The sequence below is a fragment of the Micromesistius poutassou genome (assembly GCF_964030765.1).
Source record: "Micromesistius poutassou genome assembly, chromosome: 2".
NCBI lineage: Eukaryota > Metazoa > Chordata > Actinopteri > Gadiformes > Gadidae > Micromesistius > Micromesistius poutassou.
The window spans coordinates 22,210,624-22,235,323 of NC_140272.1; the positions used below are offsets into that span (position 1 = coordinate 22,210,624).

A 24,700-nucleotide genomic window follows, 5' to 3' on the forward strand; every position below is an offset into this window, starting at 1 on the left:
CCCTGTCCTATGTTTTTAGGAATGTGGAGGAATGACAACAAGGGCCAAGCCAGCAGTTAAAGGCTCATCAGTGCCACCTGTTCAAGGCTGAATGCCAGAAGACCAAACACACCAGCAAGCTGGATGCATGTGTCTTCGGTCCCTTGTCTTAGCGACACATGCTTGTGTGTGCATTGGTGTTTAAACTGTCTTACTCACTGTTCTACTGCCTGTTGGTTTTGTGCTGTCTGCTGCATCTGTGGCCATTGGTTGGCCATTTTCCTCTGTTTGATTTTGATTTCTTGCTAAGGTGCTGGTAGGGGAGAGTGGCCTTTTTATTTGGTGTTCCATTTTTCTCCTGTTTTTTTTAAGTGAGGAAGCTAGGCTTACCCTGTTTTTGTTTAAGGTGACTTATGTTTGTTGTTTTGGCCCGTGCTCACCCTGATGTCTATGAATAAATCCCTTTGTTAACCTTTAAACCCAAGCCTCCTGTGTTTGAGTGGGCTTTATGTTAGGCCCTCCACCACCTAGACTAGAGGGTCCTAACACGGGTGAAGCCACCGTTTATATCCCTGAATGTGATTGGCCATTGTGTCCCTAAACGCACACAGTTCTACGTCACAGTTAGACATATCTTTTTTTAAATTCATTTCTCGTTCACTAAGGAATGTTCTGAGACATCAGCACTTTAGCAAGTCTCTTGAGCCAGACTCTTGGTCAAGTGTGAGCTTGCTTAATGTTACCCAAGAAACCTGTTCACTTGATTTGTTGTTTGAAAAAAAAAACATAAAAGCGGGCTCAGCACAGCTCATGCGTTTAAACTTGGAGTGGAAGTGCAAATACTGCCCGGGAGTGTAGTAAAAGTGGCTTGAAATAATCAGTTGTGGGGACGGATGTGTTTGGTTGTGCGAGCGCGCAGTCATTTCTGCTTGCGAATGTGGTCTGGATACGTCACCCCTTGTATTCTTCTGATTGGTCGTAGTGTTATCCAATTGCGTGCAGGGATATTTTCAAATGCATGCTTGGTGCCGCCTCTCGAGTTGGGCCATTTTCATCAGTCGTTGCCAGACCCTACAGCTTTCTAGATGTGGGTCTGGTTTTCCAGGCTAGGTGTTTGGGTTGTCGACTCGCCTAATTCTAAGCAAATTGTTAGCGAGTAAACATTATGTCACATGCAGTCATTTAATTAGAATGACATGAGAACCTTAAAAACAGGTAACGTTAATACAGCTTTAATAAATAAACTTGTCCGTGAAGGTGATTTCTGCCTGATTATCCCAGTTAAAAATTTGCTTTGAAATTTACGTTCTGGGACAGACCTTTTGTTTTTGTACCTTGAAATGATGTTTGGTAAAGTAATACATAGTGATATATATATATATATATATATATAAAATGCATTAGTGTGGCTCTTGAATACAGCACTTGTAAACCATATTACATTTTTTACACTTCATAATACATCAAACCTTTAAGCTTATACCTTGTATTGAAGCAATGATGAAAAGATTTCCCAATTTTGGACACATTCCAAAATGGACAACTGCATGAGAGCCGAGTGATACCACGGACACTTGCGGAAACGTTCTGGAGAGGACACGTGTTGGCCCTGGGGCTCTGGACGGGGGACCCAGAGGTGTTGATGAGCCTGTGCCAAGCTGTGTTAGCAGAGTGAATCGGGGTGGAGGTGGTGGGTGGTGGTTGGGTGCGTGGGTGGGGGTGTGCTGGCTAATGTGATTTCCCCGCTGAGTAGATAGAAAATACCAAGCAGCAAAGTTCATCAGAGATCTCCTGGCTGGAGTTGCTGGTCGTTACGATAGCCCTGCATGGTGAAGCTAGCACATGCCACTGTCTCTGCGTGCGCTGACACAAACCACCCACAGACACAAATAGCTGGAGTACAAACCAGACACCAGCCGCCTTCACGAGGCCTGTGGGTTAATGAGGTAGGAATGATGCGACTAGATACTTCATACTTTTTTTATCAGCAGAAGTGCATAGAGCAACAGGATACACACAAACGTACTCACAGGTCGCTTTCTCCTTCATAAAGCTAGCATTGTGTTCATCTTTTTTGGAGGGGGAACAAACATGGCAAGCATGGGTATTGCGTTTTGCCACCGAAGGACTCTTTCAATGTTGAGACTACATTGCATACTTTAAAAAGAGAGATGGATACATGTTCACATGGACAATGTATAACTGATATGCAAGCAATTTATGTAAAAATTAACACTATAGTAAATTGTTTTTAAACATTCAATAATATTGTATAAAACCAAAAAAAATGTCTTGTCAAGGATACAAAAACAGTAATATACCGTTAAGGCACACTGTATAATAAAATATGCAATGCATTTATAACATTCATTATACAGTTATTATTAATATAACCAAAGAAATTTAGAACTAGACAGTGGACATGGCCTCTCATGCAGGTTTTTGTAGGAATAGAGACTTGAATTTGTGTACTGCCACTAAACCAGATTTACCATAATCACAATATACATTTATGTTTTTAGTCTTTGGAGTCCCTATTGTCCGTCCTTCAGAGTTCTTGGGCAAAGGTTGCTGGACGCCTTCCGGACGAGTTGAGCCCATATTGTGATATTGTGTATGAGAACATTACGTACAACATCTGTATGCTCAGGACTCTCTAAGTAAACATTTCTTGTGATGTCATAAGTGCACGCGTCTAGCGGTGATGTCATTAGAGCATGAGACGAGAAGGCCAATCAATTCAGAATGACTTGATTGTCTAATTGGTGTACACAAATGCAAAAGAAACCAGAAAAAAACACATAATTATTATCAACATGAATGTGTTCAGAATGTAGATCCTGCAAATACGAAAGAAAAAAAATTGGTAAACAGCGTTTTTTTGCAGCCTCACCTCTCTCCATTGCTTCGTTTCCACTCCTTGGGTGTAGAGCACACACACTGGGAGGGAATAAAAGAAAGAAAGAACAAACAGGTGATGATTTAGTGAGAACACCCAGCAGAGTGGAGGAGCTGGTAGAATCCAAAATGGATGATCAATATGAGTGCATTAGCACTGGCCCACAGAACAAACAGACCAGATGCTCTGAGCCACACACACACACACACACACACACACACACACACACACACACACACACACACACACACACACACACACACACACACTCCTGTCTCCATCCCAAGAGGTGCACAGTAGACATTCAGCACTTGAGGCAAAAAAAATAAATAGTGCACTATAGAGAGGTGGAAGTGCAAAAGAAGCACGTCAGAGCTACGTAAAATAGAAACATACTCACAAGGGTCTGATTTAGAGAATGTGTCTTTATCCAACAGGTTCCTGGAAAAGAAAGGATTGAAGAAGAGAGAGTGTCAACATGCCATCTAAATATATCCCCAATATGGAAATATCATGTAGAGGAAATGTTGAGCTACTCAGCTAAATTGAGGACAAAGTGCACATATCAAATGTACTCTCCTTGTTTTAAGACCTGTAAGTTGCTTATCACCAACTAGCATGAACTGGTTGTGCAGTTATAAGCAGTAGCGGTGTTCAAGCATTTGTAACAGGGATTGAGACTCGCTTAAAATGTAAGTGAACCCTTATCTGAAGGAAGGGGAGGTGTTGAACGTATGCGTCGATGAGTCTGAGCGTTATAAACAGTGAGGTTGTATATCAAATGCGCCACACACCAAGTTGTACCTCTCTTGGACACAGCCCTCATCATTAACAGCTGTCCAGAAAGAGCTTCACCTTGGGGTTAGCCACCATCAAAACCAAAACACTAAAGGTGGATTTATAGTATTCCATAAAGTGCTGTACATAGACACAGAGAGCCTTCTCCGTCGACGGAGAGCCTGTCGGAGACCCTCTCCGTAGCTCTACGTGCGCATCCAATATTTTTTAACTATCCGTCCAGGCAACGGAGACGGATGGAGACGGCAAGGGCTGTGATTGGTCCTCTAACAAAATCATTTCCGGAATCACTTTTCCTGGTTTGACTTTGCACCTTATTTACTTTGTACATTGTTCACTTTGCACATTAAGGACTAATAAAGTCTGGAGTAGTATACTTTGGCCGTATCCGTAATCCGTAATAAGAGGGTACACTAACGCCTCCCAATAGGCCCATTGACGACTCCAAAAGAACAAGACATTAGTTTGGAGCAGAGTAGAAGGTTCACAGGTTGGAGGAGTCTGGTTTTTCAACGTACCACTATTATTTTAGTAACAGAGAGAAAATAGCATAGCTTGCTATGTTGGAGATCATAGAAGACATTGAAGAAGCTGCCATAATGTTGTATTTGAACAGAAATCAATCTAGTCTTTTGTCATGTGGTATATTGAATAAGTATCTATTTTACATTTAGCATTTATTTTACCAGCTGGTGGTAACCACTCTCCTTCAGCTATTTTCCTTCACGATATAGGCTATGTTGCTGCTTCTATTGAGAGCTAAGTAGCCATGATCAACTAGGTCTACTGAGGTGGGGAAGCATTTTGAAAACTGAATCAAACTGTAGTGATGGTGAGCTTATCTGTCTACTTTAAAATACTAATACTATCAAGGTGTGTGTGTGTGTGTGTGTTGTTCAAGTGTATTGCCATAGAAACATGTTTGTAGCTTGCTGATTCATATAATGGCACACTGATCACATCCATATTTGTGTTATTTGTTGTACAATCAAAAACACTCTCCTTTCAGAATCTCACCTGACCTCTGAAATTTCTACATTGTCGTGCTGCTCTTGAGTTCCGAAACCCCAATTAATATAGAAAATGTAATCACAAAACACCTTTCCAACGGACACGCTTTACTCTGGCTTGAAAATAAATAAAAGGATGTAAATAAATTAAATGACAATATATGCCATTTATAATAAACATGTATATCCTTGAAGGGAAGGCCTCTTCCATCCTAGTCCTTTCCATCAATATTGATAACTATTGGTGCCTGCGACTCGGAAAGCAAGGAACCTGGGTGAGACACGAAATCAGGGATGGGCAACTTTCATGATAAAGAGGGCCAACATTTGTCATCATCACCATCATGGGGCCACATCACGTGCACTTCAACCAATCGGATGTCGACATCTTGTTAAACGACAAATACAACAAGATTGTTTTAAACTAAACAAGAACAGTGATTGAGTGATTAGTATTTTTTTCAGTGCAGAGGGCTCACAAACGTCCTCATTCAATGATGGCACCGAAAAACATTTAGTGCAACAACTAGCATCATATTCAATGCATTTCTGCTCCCACTTGACTTTTGAATTGACACATTTTCCCCATATACTGTATGTGCCCAACCTCACCCACAGCAGGTAGCGTAAATCATCTCTTAAAGGGATACTTGTGGTTTCGCCTGCTGGCGCACAATAGACTGAATATCAATGTCAATCTTTGTGCATCCAATCCGCATCAGTTGAAAAGAGAAAAAAACTGCTCTCACAAATGTAAGTGCTCCCAAACATGCTGGTCATTGAGAGAGCACAACCCCTCTGGAGTGGAAAACGTGCCTCTGGGTGCAGTCTCCCAAATGAAGTTCCCCTCTCATTGTGCTTTGCTTGAAAAAACGGATCTGACTGCAGCTCGCAGAGTTCGAGCTGCAGTTCTGATGGTTGCTCGCTGACAGGAGCATAGTTGGTAAATAGCGCAAATCGTGGTTGCATCACGGCCTTTAGCAGAACCATAAATAATAATAATACTATTTAAAATATATATACTGGGGTTTTTTTGGCGGGACGCCAGTTGCCCATCCTGCACTAAATGATATTTTGCTGCGACCGGTCCCTCCTACAGTTCCATGCTGTACAACATCAGGGGTAAACAGCCGTTCCTCAGCTAGAAGGTCATGCAGGTTTTGGGTCAGGCTCTTGTCATCTCGCATATAGACTACGGCAACTCCCTTCTGGCCGGTCTGCCTGCGTGTACCATTCCTCCTCTGCAGCTCATTCAAAATGCAGCAACCTGGCTTGGAACCTTCCCAAGTTTGCCCCAAACGACACCACTCCTCTGCACCCTGCACCAGGCCACCAGCTTTTGCTCAAATCCAATTTAAGGCACTGGTACTTGCCTACCGTACTGCAAATGGCTCTGGCCCATCCTACATCCATTACATGGTCAAACCTTACACCCCAGCCTGTCCACCATGCTCCATGACTGCCAAACAGCTTGTTATTCCATCACTACGAGGAGCCCCTATCTGTCACTCAACATAATCTGGATTGTTTGCTGTCCTGACTCCACAATGGTGGAATGAGCTCCCCACTGACATCAGGACAGCCGACACCCTTCCCATCTTCACTGAACACTCATCTGTACAGTCTGCATATTAGCCCATGAAAAAAAAATGTTAACACTCTTCATTGCACTTAAAGCAGTCAGCCTATTTGATCAATGTCATGTACTCAAATGATTCGTGCACTTTTTGAGATGAATTATTATCTCTTATTATATCTTATTTAATGTAGGAATTGAATGTAACTTCAAAATGTGCTTAGCAGACCTCCACCAGATATAAGTGGGCCTGGCTTGGACAGAGCCGATTGGCTGGACTGAGTTAAGTCCGAACACACCCCACAAGGCCCCTTGTGAAAGTTAGGTCGACGGCTGGGGGAGGTTTCCCAACAATCCTCACGAGCCCTGGACAAATCTGTGCTTTGAGGTATCCCGCACACAGACACAGAAGTTACACATATTGCACATATTGGGGGTCTCAGTTTCATGTAAATGCGATTAGACGGCATCGTGGTACCAGGGGCGGGACTTGGGTAGAGGTGTTGATGACGTAGCAACATGAGTAGTTCTAACTGGAGAGACGGTGAAATCCGCGAGCTGCTGACCATCATGGGAGATAAGGTGATGCAGTTGCATTTAACAAAGACGATGAAAGATGGTGCGATCTATGAGAAAGTAGCAGAGGAACTTTCCTTGCGAGGCTTTTGTCGGGATAAAAAACAAGTGGTCAGCAAAATATATATAATACAATATAAATATAATAATAGAATATGTTGGCGTTTTTGCACTTGTAAATAGTTAATCATTTCCCACAGTGTTCTCGTTCACTGCTTTTATTTTTTTTTAAGTTGAACCTTTTTTCATAGATGTATTGCTGTCCTGGTCATCTCTGCCTTCGTTTCTCCTCCACATTTGGCGCGCTACCTCTCTATCACGAATGCCCTTTTCATATGGCGAGTCAAAGGTTGCAGTGTACCCAACACAATTACACCTCCTGTCTCACTACGTGGTCCAGGTCACGGCAGCCACAAGAAAGACATCTTGACGTTTTGTTCCTATTTCTGTCTTACGCACGCAGTCAGTAGAAACTCCGTTTTCATTCCATGGCAGGCACTCAACGAACAGAGATCCTGTTCTGTTGCCGTGAAGATGGATCGTGAAGATGGGGAGCGTGCTCACAACGCCGTCTCAAAGCTGTCATAGCATCATCATCGTATACCAGCACTTTATAGAAGAGTTTGATATAAAAAAAAAACATTCAAGGTCACTCTTTGATGATATGATAATTTCCCATATTTTTCCACATGTTCCACTGTGGACATCAAAAGAGAACAAAATCAGATCTGCGATGCAGATTTCAATAATAACCAGTTTAACCATTGTGATTTTTTTTATTAGGTGGATGAGGAATCTGTCTCACAGGACACACTGGGATAGGAATGTCTTTGTGATTGTCTGAGTGTCTGGCTCTCTAAGCGATTTGTTCTGGTACACGGGACAGACAGCATCAGCTCAGTGAGAGCACTGAACAGCATATCAATCTTACAGTCCGCTTCTCTCCGTGCCACCCACACACACACAACACACGTACGTCCACACAAACAGTGACAAACACACAAAACGCACGCTTTCAAACACCACGTCCACACACAGAAACAAATGATCAAATACACAAAAACACACACAAATGCACAAATACCAAGACCAATCACACACACACACACACACACACACACACAAGGCACTAGAATAGCACTAGATAGTTGCTTTGTATTCTGCACATGGAGATTTGGTAACATTCAGACGGTCACGAGCTCCTTAAGGAGGCCTTAGCATTAGCAGCCTTTGGGTTAGCACGTGTCACTCTGCTTGACTGTCTTTGTCAGCAGCTGGAGAGATCGTTCCCTCCGCCTGGATGGACAAGTGACGGGCGCAACGACGCAACCTGGAATGATTCGAGGTTCTTAACGTCTCGGGGTTGATCTTTGCTGACACTGATCACGGAAAATAAATAACATTTCAGAAACGAGTCGGCGTTGTGTTTTGTGGTTTTCACCGTAAGCACGTTGAAACAAATAACTCACTGTTGTTACGGGCACTGGAGGGAGAACAGTGTTTTGGATGTGGCTCAATGAGAAGCCCAAAGTGACCTTTTTACCACTTTGTAAGCATAAAGGACACGACAGAAGCAGTGACCGTAGCTCTACTTTTAATGACCATATTTCTTATTTCTCTGGAAACAGGGTGAGCAAGAAGAAGACATAATAGGGCCCCTGTAATAAGTCACCGTGACGATCTGGTCCAGCCAGTTCAGATAAATATACAGTGTTTTCGGTAACCTAATTAGTTTTCCCACATGGAAAAGTTTTCAACTCAAAATGGCCTGATTGCAATATAAATGAGTAAGAGTAAGGTCAAATGAATATATTAATGCAAATTATGACTTGTTTTATGAGTTTTATGTTGAAACTCTCTGCGTTCAACTCAAAAAGGGTCTGTGAGATATAAGAGCTATGATTTGAACATAAGAAAAGGAGGTGAATTAGGGAGAGGGTTATTAACCATGTTTTCTGTTCCCTCTCGCTCTCTCTCACTCCTCTCGCTCTGTCTCGCTCTCTCTTGCTCTGTCTCGCTCTCTCTTGCTCTGTCTCGCTCTCTCTTGCTCTGTCTCGCTCTCTCTTGCTCTCTCTTGCTCTCTCGCTCTCTCTCACTCCTCTCGCTCTCTCTCCCTATGTCTTGCTCTCTCGCTCTCTCTCGCTCTGTCTCGCTCTCTCGCTCTGTCTCGCTCTGTCTCGCTCTCTCTTGCTGTCTCGCTCTCTCTCACTCTGTCTCGCTCTCTCTTGCTCTCTCTCGCTCTCTTCAACCCTCAAATCCTACTACTTATCAGTAGCTTTAACCTTTAAAATGCTCTTTCCTGGACCCTTATACTGACAAAATCCATCCACATATGTTCAATACCTTATGAACCTTGTGAACTAGCCTCCATCAACACATCGATGCAAAAAATAATAATAATGGTAATGAAGATGATCTATTTTCAGTTCTAGTTTTTAATAAAATAAAATCCTTACCAAAGGGAAAAAATAAACAAAAAAAACAAATCCATACATTAAAAAAAGTATGATAGATTCCTGTTTGGTTAAATATGGGTTAACACTACACACAAAGATGTAGTCCTTGTGGGTTTTACCCATAGATATATATACTGACTAGATATCATAGATATATATACTGACTAGATATCATAGATATATATATATATATATATATATATATACTGAGTAGATATCATAGATATATATATACTGACTAGATATCATAGATATATATACTGACTAGATATCATAGATATATATACTGACTAGATATCATAGATATATATATACTGACTAGATATCATAGATATATATACTGACTAGATATCATAGATATATATACTGACTAGATATCATAGATATATATATACTGACTAGATATCATAGATATATATATACTGACTAGATATCATAGATATATATACTGACTAGATATCATAGATATATATACTGAGTAGATATCATAGATATATATATACTGACTAGATATCATAGATATATATATACTGACTAGATATCATAGATATATATACTGACTAGATATCAAGATATCATAGATATATATATACTGACTAGATATCATAGATATATATACTGACTAGATATCATAGATATATATACTGACTAGATATCGCATTCGGTTTCTAAGCATGCGTTAACAATGCCGCCATCTTGCCGCGGGGTATGAATGAACGTCGACAGGGCAGAGGTCCTTTCCCGGTCTAAATCACTCTAATTCGCCTTATTTTTAAGCAATCTTAAAGCGGGTTGGTTTCTGACATACCTCAGACGTGTGTTGATAGTAAAAAAATATATATAATTTTTTTAATTTCTTTTTATTATCATTACCACGAACACTAGAAACCAACCAGCTTGAAGATTGCTTAAAAATAAGGCGTTTTAGAGTGATTTTGACTGGGAAACGACTTCTGTCCCATCAACGTTCATTCAGGTGGGTGGTTACCCCGCGGCAAGATGGTGGCGGGTTTGATGACCGCCATGACCTTCCTTTGTCATCCTCCCAATCAAACACATCTGCTTGACCTTAGCAAGCCTGCTTAAAAGATGCCATCAATCAGTGTGACCACAATTAGGCTCATTGGGATACATAGAAACGGGCTGGGTAGAGTTGTAGTGGCTAATTAAAGTGGAAATGTGTGGGAAACACGTCAGCGAGCCTTATACGAGACGTTCTCCTCTAGAAAGGAGAAATGTAGGCCTAAATGTAATGTAAAGCACTGTAGCCTGAATTATTTCAGAAAAGTTAAGCTGCAGCCTCCAAGGCTAAACTATTGTTCTATTGTTGGTCTCCAATTGTTTAATTGTAGCCCAACAATAGAACAATCCAAGACCAACAATTATAGTGCAACAATCCTACGCCAAGACTCGACCAACAGTTCTACGCTAACAGTTCTAGGACAAAAGTTTTAGGGCTAACAATTCTAGGGAAACAGCCAGAGAGCATTTGATATAAATGATGTTCATGTTCATGTTATTTTGTGTAAACATTTGATGGGCGGCGCAGATACTTCCAGATTAGTGAGGAACATGGGTAGTGCTTCCTTTATGATTTTTGTCGTTCTGGGATCATGAGGCTCATTTCCAGACATAGTTCTACGGGTATTTTGTTTCTTTGGCTACTTTTTTTTTTGAGAAAGTTGAAGGAAATGTTCTCATTACTCATTTTATGAATATCTTCCTGCAAAGAAATACAAAGCCTGAGGGGGGTGGATTGTATCAGAGCTTATGTAATAAGTCCTATTAAAAACAGTTTAGGGAGATATTAATTTATCCTCATTTCAGTTCAGGGCATTTCACTTTTTGCCATTGCTAGACTTTCTTCTGACTGGAAGCGAAGCTCCGCCCCTCTCTTGGCCTCTCTGGGCTAAGAGGGGGCGGGACTTACAGTACATGGGTTTAGTGGGGGCGGGACTTACAGTACATGGGTTAAGTGGGGTAAGAGGGGACGGGACTTACAGCACATGGGTTAAGTGGGGGCGGGACTTACAGTACATGGGTTTAGTGGGGTGAGAGGGGGCGGGACTTACAGTACATGGGTTTAGTGTGGTAAGAGGGGGGCGGGACTTACAGTACATGGGTTAAGTGGGGTAAGAGGGGGCGGGACTTACAGCACATGGGTTTAGTGGGGTAAGAGGGGGCGGGACTTACAGCACATGGGTTAAGTGGGGGCGGGACTTACAGTACATGGGTTTAGTGGGGTAAGAGGGGGCGGGACTTACAGTACATGGGTTAAGTGGGGGCGGGACTTACAGTACATGGGTTTAGTGGGGTACGAGGGGGCGGGACTTACAGTACATGAGTTTAGTGGGGTAAGAGAGGGGGCGGGACTTACAGCACATGGGTTAAGTGGGGGCGGGACTTACAGTACATGGGTTTAGTGGGGTAAGAGGGGGCGGGACTTACAGCACATGGGTTAAGTGGGGGCGGGACTTACAGTACATGGGTTTAGTGGGGTAAGAGGGGGCGGGACTTACAGTACATGGGTTAAGTGGGGGCGGGACTTACAGTACATGGGTTTAGTGGGGTACGAGGGGGCGGGACTTACAGTACATGAGTTTAGTGGGGTAAGAGAGGGGGCGGGACTTACAGCACATGGGTTAAGTGGGGGCGGGACTTACAGTACATGGGTTTAGTGGGGTACGAGGGGGCGGGACTTACAGTACATGAGTTTAGTGGGGTAAGAGAGGGGGCGGGACTTACAGCACATGGGTTTAGTGGGGTACGAGGGGGCGGGACTTACAGTACATGAGTTTAGTGGGGTAAGAGAGGGGGCGGGACTTACAGCACATGGGTTTAGTGGGGGCGGGACTTACAGCACATGGGTTTAGTGGGGTAGGAGAGGAACAAATCCATCCATCATGGTTTGATGAATCTGAAGCTCGCTTACAGTGGCTGGGGATTGAAAAACATCTGGATGAATGCGTAATGCAGATTCGGTCTGCTCTGCTGCTGCCTGTGGCTAATAGGAATCTGATCAGTGGTTGTTGGGTGGAGGTAGACTACTACCAACCGACTGTACTTAATGACACTAGGCACACTAGATCAGCCGAGGCTTCTCGTTCACGAGGGCAAGTGCCCCCGCGTCCCTCACTCAAAGCCTCCACCAGAGAGTGTAACGAATGTTAACCACGGCATGCCTGTTAAAAATAGATCTGTAGAAACTCTTCAAAGCGTTCTTCTTATAACCTGTGCCAAGTACAAGGCCCGTAACATAGCAGCATAACCATATGCCACTCTCCCACCCACCAGCCCCAAGTCAACATCAGGCTTGGCCCGAATTCGCAACACAATACCAGAAGTTTTCCTCCCTCACTTCTACAACACTTCAGACAAAAGGAAAATAAAGGAAATAGTTGTCTGACTATGCACAGACAGCCACACACATCCCGCACTGTCGCAATGTTGTGTGGGCACACAAACAAGCATACAAATACCTGACATAAGTACAATAGAAAATACATGAGTTGAAGTCTGACAAACAAAATGTTTAATGCAAAGAATTGATTTAAATGTCATTTATGCTGTAACATGAACTACTTAAATTGGTTTTTACCATCTCAAATTCATACCAAATTGAAATGCCAAGAGGTTTAGCAGGAAATCTCACAAAAACAAATGCTTGCTTATGTAAATTATGTTTGCAGGAGCCAGGTAGCGAAAATACCTTGGATTTGAAAATGGAAATGCTTGTGTGTGTGTGTGTGTGTGTGTGTGTGTGTGTGTGTGTGTGTGTGTGTGTGTGTGTGTGTGTGTGTGTGTGTGTGTGTGTGTGTGTGTGTCTGTGTGTGTGTGTGTGTGTGTGTGTGTGTGTGTTGAGAGAGTGAGAGAGAGAGAGAGAAAGTATATAATTAGAATTAAGAAGAAAATAATAAAGGAAGAAACTTAAGAACAAACCAACAAATGAAAGAAAGAAACTAAAGTGCAAAAATATGAATGAAAGAACAAATGAATCCGTGAATGAAAGACTGACAGAACAAATGAAGGAACAAACAAAAGAATCAATTAAAGAGCGAATGATGAGCATGGAGAATTAATTGATGAAATAATGAACAACATAACCAAGTAAATGAAACAAGCAATGGCACAGAAGCGAGGGGGTGACGAGGAATGAGGTTATGGAGCCCACAGAGGAGGGAGGCTGGGTGGAACGGCTCCCTCCTCACATCACACAGGGGGAACAAACAATCACTTCTCACAGACACACACAGCCCCCGCTCAGTGTTTTCTGTGGTAGCTGACACAAGCCAAAATAATTAGACTGCTTCCCTGAACTCCTACCTTTGGGATGGAGGTCTATCTCTCTCTCTCTCTCTCTCGCTCTCTCTCTCACTCTCTCTGAAGGATGTCTTGGTGTGCCTTGTTCAGTGTGCTTCAAGTGAAGCACTTTCTTTTGCCATGAAAGGAATTGTCAGAGGAGTCATGGTTGAAACCATGACTCTAAATTTTTCATAGGAATTGTAATGTAGAGAAACTAGTGAGAGCTAATTAGTGAAACTTGTGGCGGCCCACAGAGTGATGAGTCCTTGACAGAGATCACTTATTATGCTCTGAATGGAGAGCTTCTTGTTAGAAATACGGTGGGAAATTGGCACTCCAAAGGATATTTTTCACCGGCATAAAGTGCACTAGTAAAACACAAAATAAAATAATCGAGATTGAGTCTGTCCCTTAAACATCACTCTAAAATCGGGATTTCGAAAACATCATCGGATTTTGCTCATGAAAATAATTTGTGCATTACATCAAGGAAACTCCATTCAAGAAACCAAACATTTGCTGCGTAAAATAATTGCGGAGTAGAGGACATCCTTTTTGACACATTTCATGACAGCATTGCCTCCCACGCTCACAACATTTCCTAGTTTGCTCCAGAGAAAAGAGAATACAAATACAAAAGCTTCTACCTATAATGACATATGACATGCTGTCATATGTCATGAAAGCAAATCAACAATGGAAGTTTAGTTTAGTTTAGACTGCAACAGTGATGTTGTGTGTGTGTGTGTGTGTGTGTGTGTGTGTGTGTGTGTGTGTGTGTGTGTGTGTGTGTGTGTGTGTGATTTAATTGTCATTTGAATAATTGCCATTATTTGACTACAACTTAAAAATAACATCTAAATGACTCAGCCTGGACATGGATTAATGGAATAAACAGCAAAGCATAAATTACGATAACTTCCCACCATGCACAATAATTAAAATACCATGCAGCAACACTTTGACCGGTCAATGGGGCAGGAGATAAGACAGGAATTGAGAAACTAACATCCTGAAAAGTTGGTAAATGACTCTACTTCTAATGCCAAAGGTTGTAAACAAGATGCATTCCTCCTGCATAAGCAGTGCAGGCTGCTGCGCTGCCAAGAATGCATTCAACATGCAAGACCGCTCGGCTCATCCTTCTTCTACAGCAGCTACACACAGAGAATGTGTGTGGGTCAGTATATGTGGGTCGATTCTCATCGGTACAAACCCTAGGAAAACCAAAATAGAATATATAAATGATAAGTGAGTTTGGCCGACATTTGACTCCAAACCAAATCAATAATAAAAACATGAACACAGAGTTACACCGACAGCTAGACTTCCACTTCAACCAAACGCATAATGAAATTATTTTGCTAATATGTTTGTAAGCTCGGCTGAGAGCCCACATCGCTGGGAAGAATGGATCGATGAAGGACGGAAACGAGTTAGAAACCGTAAAAAATCTTTCCAAAAACAATCACCCCGTCCAAAGATATGCACATCACGCTTACAAACACCCCCCGCACGCACGCACGCGCGCGCGCGCGCGCGCACGCACGCACGCACGCACGCACGCACGCACGCACGCACGCACGCACGCACGCACGCACGCACGCACGCACGCACGCACGCACGCACGCACGCACGCACGCACGCACGCACGCACGCACGCACGCACGCACGCACGCACGCACGCACGCACGCACGCACGCACGCACGCACGCACGCACGCACGCACGCACGCACGCACGCACGCACGCACGCACGCACGCACGCACGCACGCACGCACGCACGCACGCACGCACGCACGCACGCACGCACGCACGCACGCACGCACGCACGCACACACACACACACACACACACACACACACACACACACACACACACACACACACACACAACGTCAATTCCCATCCTGTCCACACCGCCTACATTGAAGTCTTGCTCCCACGGGGCCACGCTGCACAACATCTCAAAACTCACTGCTCCACAATTAGCCGCTGATCAATGGACTCAAGCCGGCCACACACCGCCGCTGCAGCACCGTTGTGGTTATGTTATGAAAGCAGCAGATCAACAAACCTAGTCGGTATAGGCTACCATTATGTTATACGAGTTGTTTTTATGACTACATATATGGCCCTGGTGCCCATGATCCTCTGTTTGTGCTTACAATGATCGTCACATTAATTCATAGTTACTTATGTCCTGTCGGGCACTTTGTTTGTTGAGTCACTTTATTTACTGTCGTTGCTCATCCATTTTGCATTGTGGAATTATTCATCTACTGTAGCAACAATCTCCACATGTACAGGACCTTGTATCAAGCCGGGATGTACGAAGTAGCTTTTAAAAAGTGCTGTTTCACACGTGGCGACGCTAAGGAATAGAACAGTGGCGTGAAGCTCGGTGGGGCGGGGCCGACGGTGTGTGTTAGTACGTCGGAAATAATGGGAGCGTTCTTTTTGGCGCTGCGCTGCGGTGTGTGTTGGGCTTCAGTCACCGGATTCTACCAAAAGCAATTTAGAATAAGGGGATGTGAGAGGAGGCTGTACACTGTGAGCTATGGTTGAGGCTTGGAGAGGAGGGAGCAGCATTCACCAAGGGGAGCACACACACACACTCACTCACACACACACACACACACACACACACACACACACACACACACACACACACACACACACACACACAAATAGAAACGCAGTAGCAGAATGTAGAACACATCTGGGGGGAGAGGCTGAGTTTCCAGCTTACAGCTCAATCACTCTTTAGATGAATATGAGGAGATGCTGCCCTGGGGAACCAACCTGGGGAAGGAGAGGAAGAGGAGAACGAAGAGGAGGATGAGCAGGAGAGGGATGCCTTAGAAATGTAGATGCTCTATTGCACACGGTGTGACTGCGACACTGTGGTGTGTTGGATATTAAACGTGTCCGCCGTGGCCCGGTTCTGAGGATATGTTTAATAGGCGTGCTTCTCACAACACGCCCAAAACATCTGATCTGGACCCTCAGCTATTGCCATTGCAATCTCTGGAAATGTACAATGTTTCCTTCCTTTGTGTAATACATTTCCTCTGCCATGAATTTCAATCAAGTGGCTTTTCAGGCATACATTCATATACAATCCGACCCTCCGTCAATGCAGGGAGAAAAAACAAGTTGGAAAAGGAAAAAAGGTACGTAGGTAAGGCACGTCCCACGACCCAGGGCAGCCAGACATCTGAAGGAACCCGTGTTCTCAGTTTGTCCATTAACAGATTATATGGGAGTATTTATGCCGCTAATGCTTCCCTACACTGTGTTTGATTTCAGCAGATGGGGCGGGGGGGGGGGGGGGAGTAGGCCATAGGTAATGCGAATAATGAGGGGGCGTAGCAGAAATAAGTGGGAATATGGTGAGTTGCTAATGATGGAGGAAAGGTGGTGAGAGGGAGGGAGGCAGGAGAGGTAGAGGAGCAGAACAGAAACGTGCTGCTGGTACAATCAAGGAAAGGAGAGCGCGAACCGCCTCGTTTACACGCCGTCTCTCAGCTGCGTGCTGTCCTGTCTGTGGTCTTTTTTTGTGTCTATGTCCTGTCTACATGGGATAACAGTGTTTTTACTCAAATTACACAATACAATAATAATAATACACACATGGATGCACACACCCACAAATGCACACGAACACACACACACACACACACACGGCAAAGCGGCCGTACCACAAATTAGGATCACCTCACAAGGCCTCCGACCTCCTCCTCCCCCACCTCCTCCTCCTTTGTCCTCCTCCTCCTCTACCTCTACCTCTACCTTCTCCTCCTTCTCCAGCCAATATGTCCAACCTCCAGACAGTGGAGGGAGTAGGGAAGAGGAATGGAGGCACTGCTTGAGCTATAGATCGAAGGCTGATTCAAGCAGGATCGTTTTTCCCATTGGCTGCTGAATAATTCAGGCTAGTGGGGGGGTCCGCCTGGAGACTTGCCATCCCCTGTCCCCTGGAAGCAGCCTAGCCAAAGCCTCCAGGCTGGTAGCGGTTCCCGGGAGCATTCTCTGAGGAAAGGATTGTGTCTTGTTTGTCACCGGAGGGTATCACGCGTTCTGCTGCCTGGCATTACCCTGAGAAAAGTATGATTTATGAATATTGTGTCCCTCTTTCACACTTTCTCTCTTTCTACATATGTTAGGAATAAACTACAACTGCATTCCCAATTATTGGAAAGTAATGTACATCAGCTGTGGTAACACATTATTTTCTAATAACGGGACACCCTGGAGAGGTTTATTCTGTTGATACCACAGTTACCAACATAGATTAGATCAGTTACTTTCATCTATAATGTTATTGTTTTTTTTATCTCTATTTAGATATTCTTCTCCACTGCTCTGAGCATAATGTCTAGGGGTTGTCAACGAAACCTCCAGTCGATAGTTCAATTTGACCGATGTTGTTATAATGTTGGTTATGTATCGAGAGAAAATAAATTTTAACTCTCTGCTCCCGTCAGCAAACATATATTATTTCAATGTGTGGGTTAGGGTGCACTCACTATAACAAATCCTACATCAACCTCATATCCAGAATCTATTTCTGCATGAATTATGAAACTGGTAAAAAACCAGCAGAATAATAACAAAAGATTGTTGGTTTGATGTGTTCGTCTCCTACACCGGAACGCCAGCTCTCTCACTGCTTTTGAAATAACCTTCTGCTAGCATCCATCTCAGGCAGGAATAAAATATATTTTGTGTCACAGTGAGGTGACGTGAGGTGTGGGCGCCATCAACAGCATTGAATGCCCCAACCCAATAGCCCGACTCGGAACCAGTGAATACCTGTATCAACTCACAACCTGTATGTATGTATGTAAACCATTTTCAACTAGTCTCCTAAAACAACAGATAATCAGACAGCCAGATAATCAGCCATCAGATCGCCAATCAGCCAACCAGATACCAGCCAGTCTAATAATATTTTGACATTGAGGCCACCAATAGTGAAGTATTCACTGTTATTGAGTGTATAAGGTTCCAAGTTGATCAATTATCTATCACAGCCTTACAATGGGTGCACTCTCTTCAAGGCGCTCACTCTTCCAAACTTCAGAGAGAGAAAGAGAGCGAGGGAGTGGAGTACTTTATATACAGGAAGTCTGCCATACGCCAGCTAATTCTCAGCTAGAGTCAACCAGGCTTATAATAGCAGTGGAAAGGAGGTGCAGCCGAACAGGGTTCCTGACAGGCTTTAGGAGGATTACGTTGTGCAGGGTGGAAAGTGACAAGTGAAATCCACACTCTGGTGATATCCTGCTCTCAGCACTTTCAACTAAAGTGCTGCATATTGAATTCTGAACGGTTTAATTGGTGTTCCGGAGTGATATTTTTGTATTATTACTAGAAGAGGTTAAACTCTCTCTTTTTTGCGACACTTATCCCATTAAATTAAGCATCTGCAATACACAGGAAAAAATGTGTGTATTAGTTAATGTTGATTCACATTGGCGAAGAGTGAAACAGTGACACTGACAGTCAACTGAACATTTTAGTTTGTTGTTGGTAATATCTGAGCTGGCTCAATGTGGCGACCGCATCACACAGAGTTACACGGGTCACTGGAGTGGCCTTTGCTGGGCTGAGCAGTTTGAACCACTCCAAGAGAAGAGATTACTGTAGCAGAGATCTCAGGAAATATCTCAGAGCCACCCGCTGCGGGGCCAAGGACATCCCCCTTCATCTAACACACAGTGTGTTTGCTGCAGAACTGTTGTTTTGGCTACAGTAACAGGCCGTAATAGTCTACTATTACCTTAACTATTTTAGTTACTTCTAAGTTGTTCTTATCCAAAGTTTCTTGCAGTGATTATATAGGACAAGTAATAGTAAAACAGCCGGGCTGTCCTGTTACCAGAACATAATTGTTACCTTGTACCACGGTAACCACAAAGGATTAGATATTAGTTACTTTCATCTTTAACATTTTTTTATCCACTTTAATAAGCTGAAATAAAATTATTAATATAAAATATATATATTGGATTCATATATATATAATATATATTGTTTGCGTTGTCAAATAAACTACTGGTCGAGAGTTATATTTTGCCCATTGTTAATGTAGGATTTGTAGTGGAATGTTTCCTTTATTTGATGATTTGTTAAATAGGAGAGGTGTCCCGTTAATCAAGTGGTCAAAAATGCTGTGGTATAAATACTGAATCAAACGTAATATATTTTAAGTGGAAGCAATTCATTATTTAACAAATCGAGACAGTCTTTTTTTGTGTCCAATTACTGATTTTTTTAGAAAGTGGCCGTGTAATATGCAGAACCCGGCCTGCTTTATTTTGGGATGATTAATTAATTAATGATTACTGATGGTAAGCCATCTTCCTCTGGGCTGTCTTACAGGGTTAACCCTAACCCTAACCCTAACGGCAGACATGGAGATGGAGGCATCAAACCCGGATCCTTTGGCCGTTGGGTCCAACACCTAAGTCACCACTATCCTACCCTATCTGGCTCTCCTTGCCTCCCCACTTTGTTAACTCTTAACAAACTGTTCCTCCAACGCAGTCTCACTCCAAGTTGGTCAAAAATCGACGCTTGGTCAGGGGCTTCTGGCGTTAACTGCTGACGCAAAGGGTGTCCTTGTGCGTCTTCATTCCACACAGGGGGTTTTCAACTCATTACAATGTAATCCCTCCACGGCCAACAGTGATAAGTGTGTAACCCTTACCCTTACCCTAACCCTAACCACTACTACCCTAACCACTACTACCCTAACCCTAACCACAACCCTAACCACTACTACCCTAACCCTAACCACTACTACCCTAACCACTACTACCCTAACCACTACTACCCTTAACCTAACCCTAAAAGGCGGTACTTGCACCGTGAGCAGTTGACACCGAAACCCCTGGCGTCGATTTTTTGACAAACTCGAGAATGTGTTGTTTCTCAATTCCTGTTGAATTGTGTCTCCTGCACACTCATGGACTCAAACCTACCCTAGTGACCAAACCGTGTGTTGGTTTATGTCTACTGCTCTGGGGCGAAGCAGGAGTTAAGGCAAAGCAAAGCCCAACTTTAAAAGAGAAGGAATGCCCTGGCGCCTGTCTAGAAGTACACTACAGTAGCTGGGGGAGAGCAGCTAATGGCTGCTATCATTAGAACGCTAGAAGCTAATGGTTTCCAGCTTGTCCCATCCCCAGCCCCTCCAACACAGCTACACAGCACTCACTCCACCCCCATCTCCACCTTTCTATCTAGCGCTCTGGATGAGGAATAGAATGGAATGGAGTAGAAGCTGCTTTGAATGTGTAGGTGTTATTCTCCATGCCAATAAAGCTCTTTTTAAAGTAATTTCTCTCTCTCTCTCTCTCTCTCTATCTCTCTCCCACTCTCTCTCTCGATCTCTGCCTCTCTCGCCCGCTGCCCCCCATCTCTGCGTCTCTTCTTATCTCGCCCTCGCTCACCTTCTTATGCTCTCTCTCGCTCTCTGCTGTCAATCACTTATCCAAACTTGAATAAACAAAGTACTTATCCTGCTTGCTAGCATTGCTGTGTGTGTTGCGTGCTGTGATGCATGCTAGGAGAGAGAGAGAGAGAGAGAGAGAGAGAGAGAGAGAGAGAGAGAGAGAGAGAGAGAGAGAGAGAGAGAGAGAGAGAGAGAGAGAGAGAGAGAGAGAGAGAGAGAGAGAGAGGATCATAAAATATAACTGCTAATATAATATAATTGCTAGCATTGCTGTGTGTGTTGCATGCTAGAAGAGAGAGAGAGAGAGAGAGAGAGAGAGAGAGAGAGAGAGAGAGAGAGAGAGAGAGAGAGAGAGAGAAGAGAGAGAGAGAGAGAGAGAGAGAGAGAGTGTAGATCCCTGGTGGCACTAGCTATGTTTAGTTTTTATGATTAGTGTACGCAAAGTAAACACATGTATACTATTATTCCCATACAAAGGGTTTAGACTATTGTGAATGTTTGTGTCGTGTTTATGTCAGCTCTCACAGCAGTACGTTAATGACTTTCAGTGCATGGTGGCTATCATCCAGGCAAGCTTTTTCTGTGGTTTCCCATGTGGTCATCAGAATCTCTCTCAATCAATCTCTCTCTCTCTATCAATCTCTCTCTCTATCTCTCTTCTCCATACCAATCTTTAGATTTTATGCATCTGAGCATCTCCTCCCTTCAGCCTCTTTCCCTATGTGCGTGCATGCGTGTCTGTATGTTTTAGTGTGTTGGGGTGTTGTTAAATGTGATGTTTTATTGTTTTCCAATGCATGTCATTATTTCTTGGCATGTAGGCTATACACAGCACAAACATACAAACGGTTTGCCTAATTTAAATATTATGGCAAAGATTGTTCATATGTGTGAAATTGCATAGAAATGTGGAATTTTGGAAACAATTGTTTCCATAGGGGCTGTATGAATGAACACTGTAGTAGGCTATGCTATGCATTAAAATATATAATAATAAAAAATAATTGGAGCAAAGTATATCCCAGCCTAATCCTAGTTTATTTTAATTTATGGTAGCCTAAATGAAAACGTTGGTTAAATTATTTGGGAAAGAACAGCTGATACAGCGGTAAGAAGTTGTACTTTTAAAACAATGCATCTGCAAACACATCGTGTACAAGCTGATAACTTTTAGGATTGATATTAGTAGTTAGTAATATTATAGTATTTGATCGTGAGAAAACATTGTTTTACCGTGAGTTTGAAAGAATGAATGAATGCGGGTGATGAGTGAAACAATATGTGTGCACCCATCTGTTTAAACACACGCAAGCTAAACACGTAACGCATACTACAGTCCATGGCAATGTATATTAACGGGGGGACACATGCATATTATGAACACAAGTCGATAACGATAATGTATACACAGTGTTGCGGCAATGTTGCCTGGAGGTGTGCTTGCGCGTGCATGTGACGGCGGCCTTGCTGCTACATGCGCGTAACAGCGGGCGTGCTACTCCACGGCGCGCCTCAGCAGGTGAGCGCAATTAGATTGCGTACATGCGTAAACTTAGCGGCTGCCATTGCAATTGGCTAAGCTCTTTGTTTAGTTATTAATCAGTTTCAACTCTTTAATAAACCTTGAAGATGTGTACATTGATGGAGTGTCTTAAGTATTAGTTTGAATATAGTGAATTTTGCTTTATGGAAGTGCAAGGGTTAAATGTTTAGTTTGTGAATAAAAAGACTAAGAGTAGCCTATTTCTGTTAAGAAATGGTTATGCAAATCTACAGTAGAATGCTTGATTTAAGTTAAAGAATTAGTATTTAGTTAAAATTGTGGTAGAAATTCATGTCATGTATAAAATCTGTGTAGAATGATCTAGGTTAAAACATAAGGTAAAAACAGGTTTATTTAAAAGTAAATGGTTCTGTAAAGTAGAACTGGCTTTCTGTTTAGTCAATGCCTAATTTACACAGTATTTACCTGGGTTGATGAATAATGAAGTAATGGTTAATGTAGGTTTAAATTATACCTGCCCTTTTCCCTAATTAAATGTACTTTGTTTTACTTGTGTTTGATGAAAAATACTGAACTTTATTTAGGCCTACATTGTTTTATTTTTTGTGTGTTTAAAGGTTTTTCACCTTTGTTGGTTACTGGTCAAATAAATTTGAAGAACGAGTGAAATCAGAGTCTGGTCAAGTCCTTCCCTTTTCCAAGTGTGGGAAGCCATGATGTTGTCGATACACTTGACAGTGTTGTGCAAGTTCACACTTCACATAAACAAGTTCAAAGTTCAGTTCATACAAAAGAAAATGAATAAATTCATGTTCATATTCAGTTCATTAACAGTTCTTTTAGAAACCGAGGAAAAACTGGGAGTGAATATTTCTGTGCTTGCTTTTAAAATGAATCCTCTATTAGCTGCCCATCACTACCATCTAAAATTGTTGTGGATGTTATTTGCACACCTTTTTCATTCATCACAACTAAGGCATTAACTGTATTCAATAAACATTTCATCTCAACCAAAGCATCAATTCAGAATGTCACAAACTCAACTAGTTCAAGTTCTTTAGTTAGAAATATGTTAAGTACAGTTTAAAGTTCATAGAAAAATGAACTTGTTCTTTAGAACTAGTTCATGCATAACACTGTATACAATACTGGAAACAAATGGTGTTAATGTATTGCCATATATCATTAAATAGACTCACAGTTGCAGCCACAGGAGTATTTAAGTTGTAGAATAAAACGCTATTCCATGTGTGAATCAGGCCTATTATTTGGCCATAAACTGAGCCATTTGAAGTTTGAAATTCATACAGTCTCAGTGGAGACTGCAAACGCGCTGTCAAAATATCAACTCGTCGAGTTCAAATGCGCTGGCTCTTGGAGATGGAAGATGGCACTCTCATTGGTTTATTGCAGTTTACACCCAAAACACACAGAACAACCCATTTTAGATTTGTGTCGGACGCAAGAGTCATTTATCCGCCAGTATAAGAGCAACAGCGCCAGAGATCCGCCCACAAAGCTACTTGGTTTCAGACAGTTAAAATAGGGCTCCATGTGTTAAAAAGTGATTAAGTCCCCTTGGATTAGGCCTGTGTTGTCACGAGAAAGCAAGCCCCCTTCTGAGGCTCAAGGCATGGCTTATAAGCACACCTTCGCAGATGTGCACAATTAACTTGATTGTGCCTGTGCACCACCCCAAGACCATTGCACTGCCACTGCAAGGCCAGTGGTGGTCTAGAGGGGCGTAACAATATAATGTGCCCACAGTACACTATATAAAAAATATGTATAAAATAGTGTACAGTGAGAGAAAGAGTCCGTGTCCCCAGTCACGACTGTAAGCCCTTCTTTCATTTCCTTCCTGATCTGCGGAGGAACGTTGAAGACAGAGGATGCTCTCATAGGCTCACATCTGTATGCTGATTTAGCCCTGGCAGATGTTTAACACAGTTTCATCACAAAAAAGATCTGTGACATATAGGTCGCTATCGGGAGAGTGTCAATGCTTGTGTGACTGCTCGTTACGAGCTGTGCATATTCAATCGTCTGACTTGTTGGAGAATATCTGGACTCTACCGTACCATTATGACAATCTGGCAACAGAATTCAATTATGTTTATTATTCTTTGTTTTGCTGCT

The 24,700-nt window shown here is 42.7% G+C and overlaps 1 protein-coding gene across 1 annotated transcript in view; it reads right to left on the reverse strand.

The window, feature by feature from the left end:
• Positions 1-24,700, reverse strand: part of LOC311338261 (copine-5-like) — a gene marked incomplete at both ends in the record, with an annotated part of 41,568 nt that overhangs the window by 6,843 nt on the left and 10,025 nt on the right. The window contains 2 exons of the mRNA XM_084463489.1: positions 2,873-2,919; positions 3,279-3,319. Of these exons, the coding sequence (XP_084319615.1) occupies positions 2,873-2,919; positions 3,279-3,319 (88 nt within the window). The remainder of the gene's footprint in view (positions 1-2,872; positions 2,920-3,278; positions 3,320-24,700) is intronic.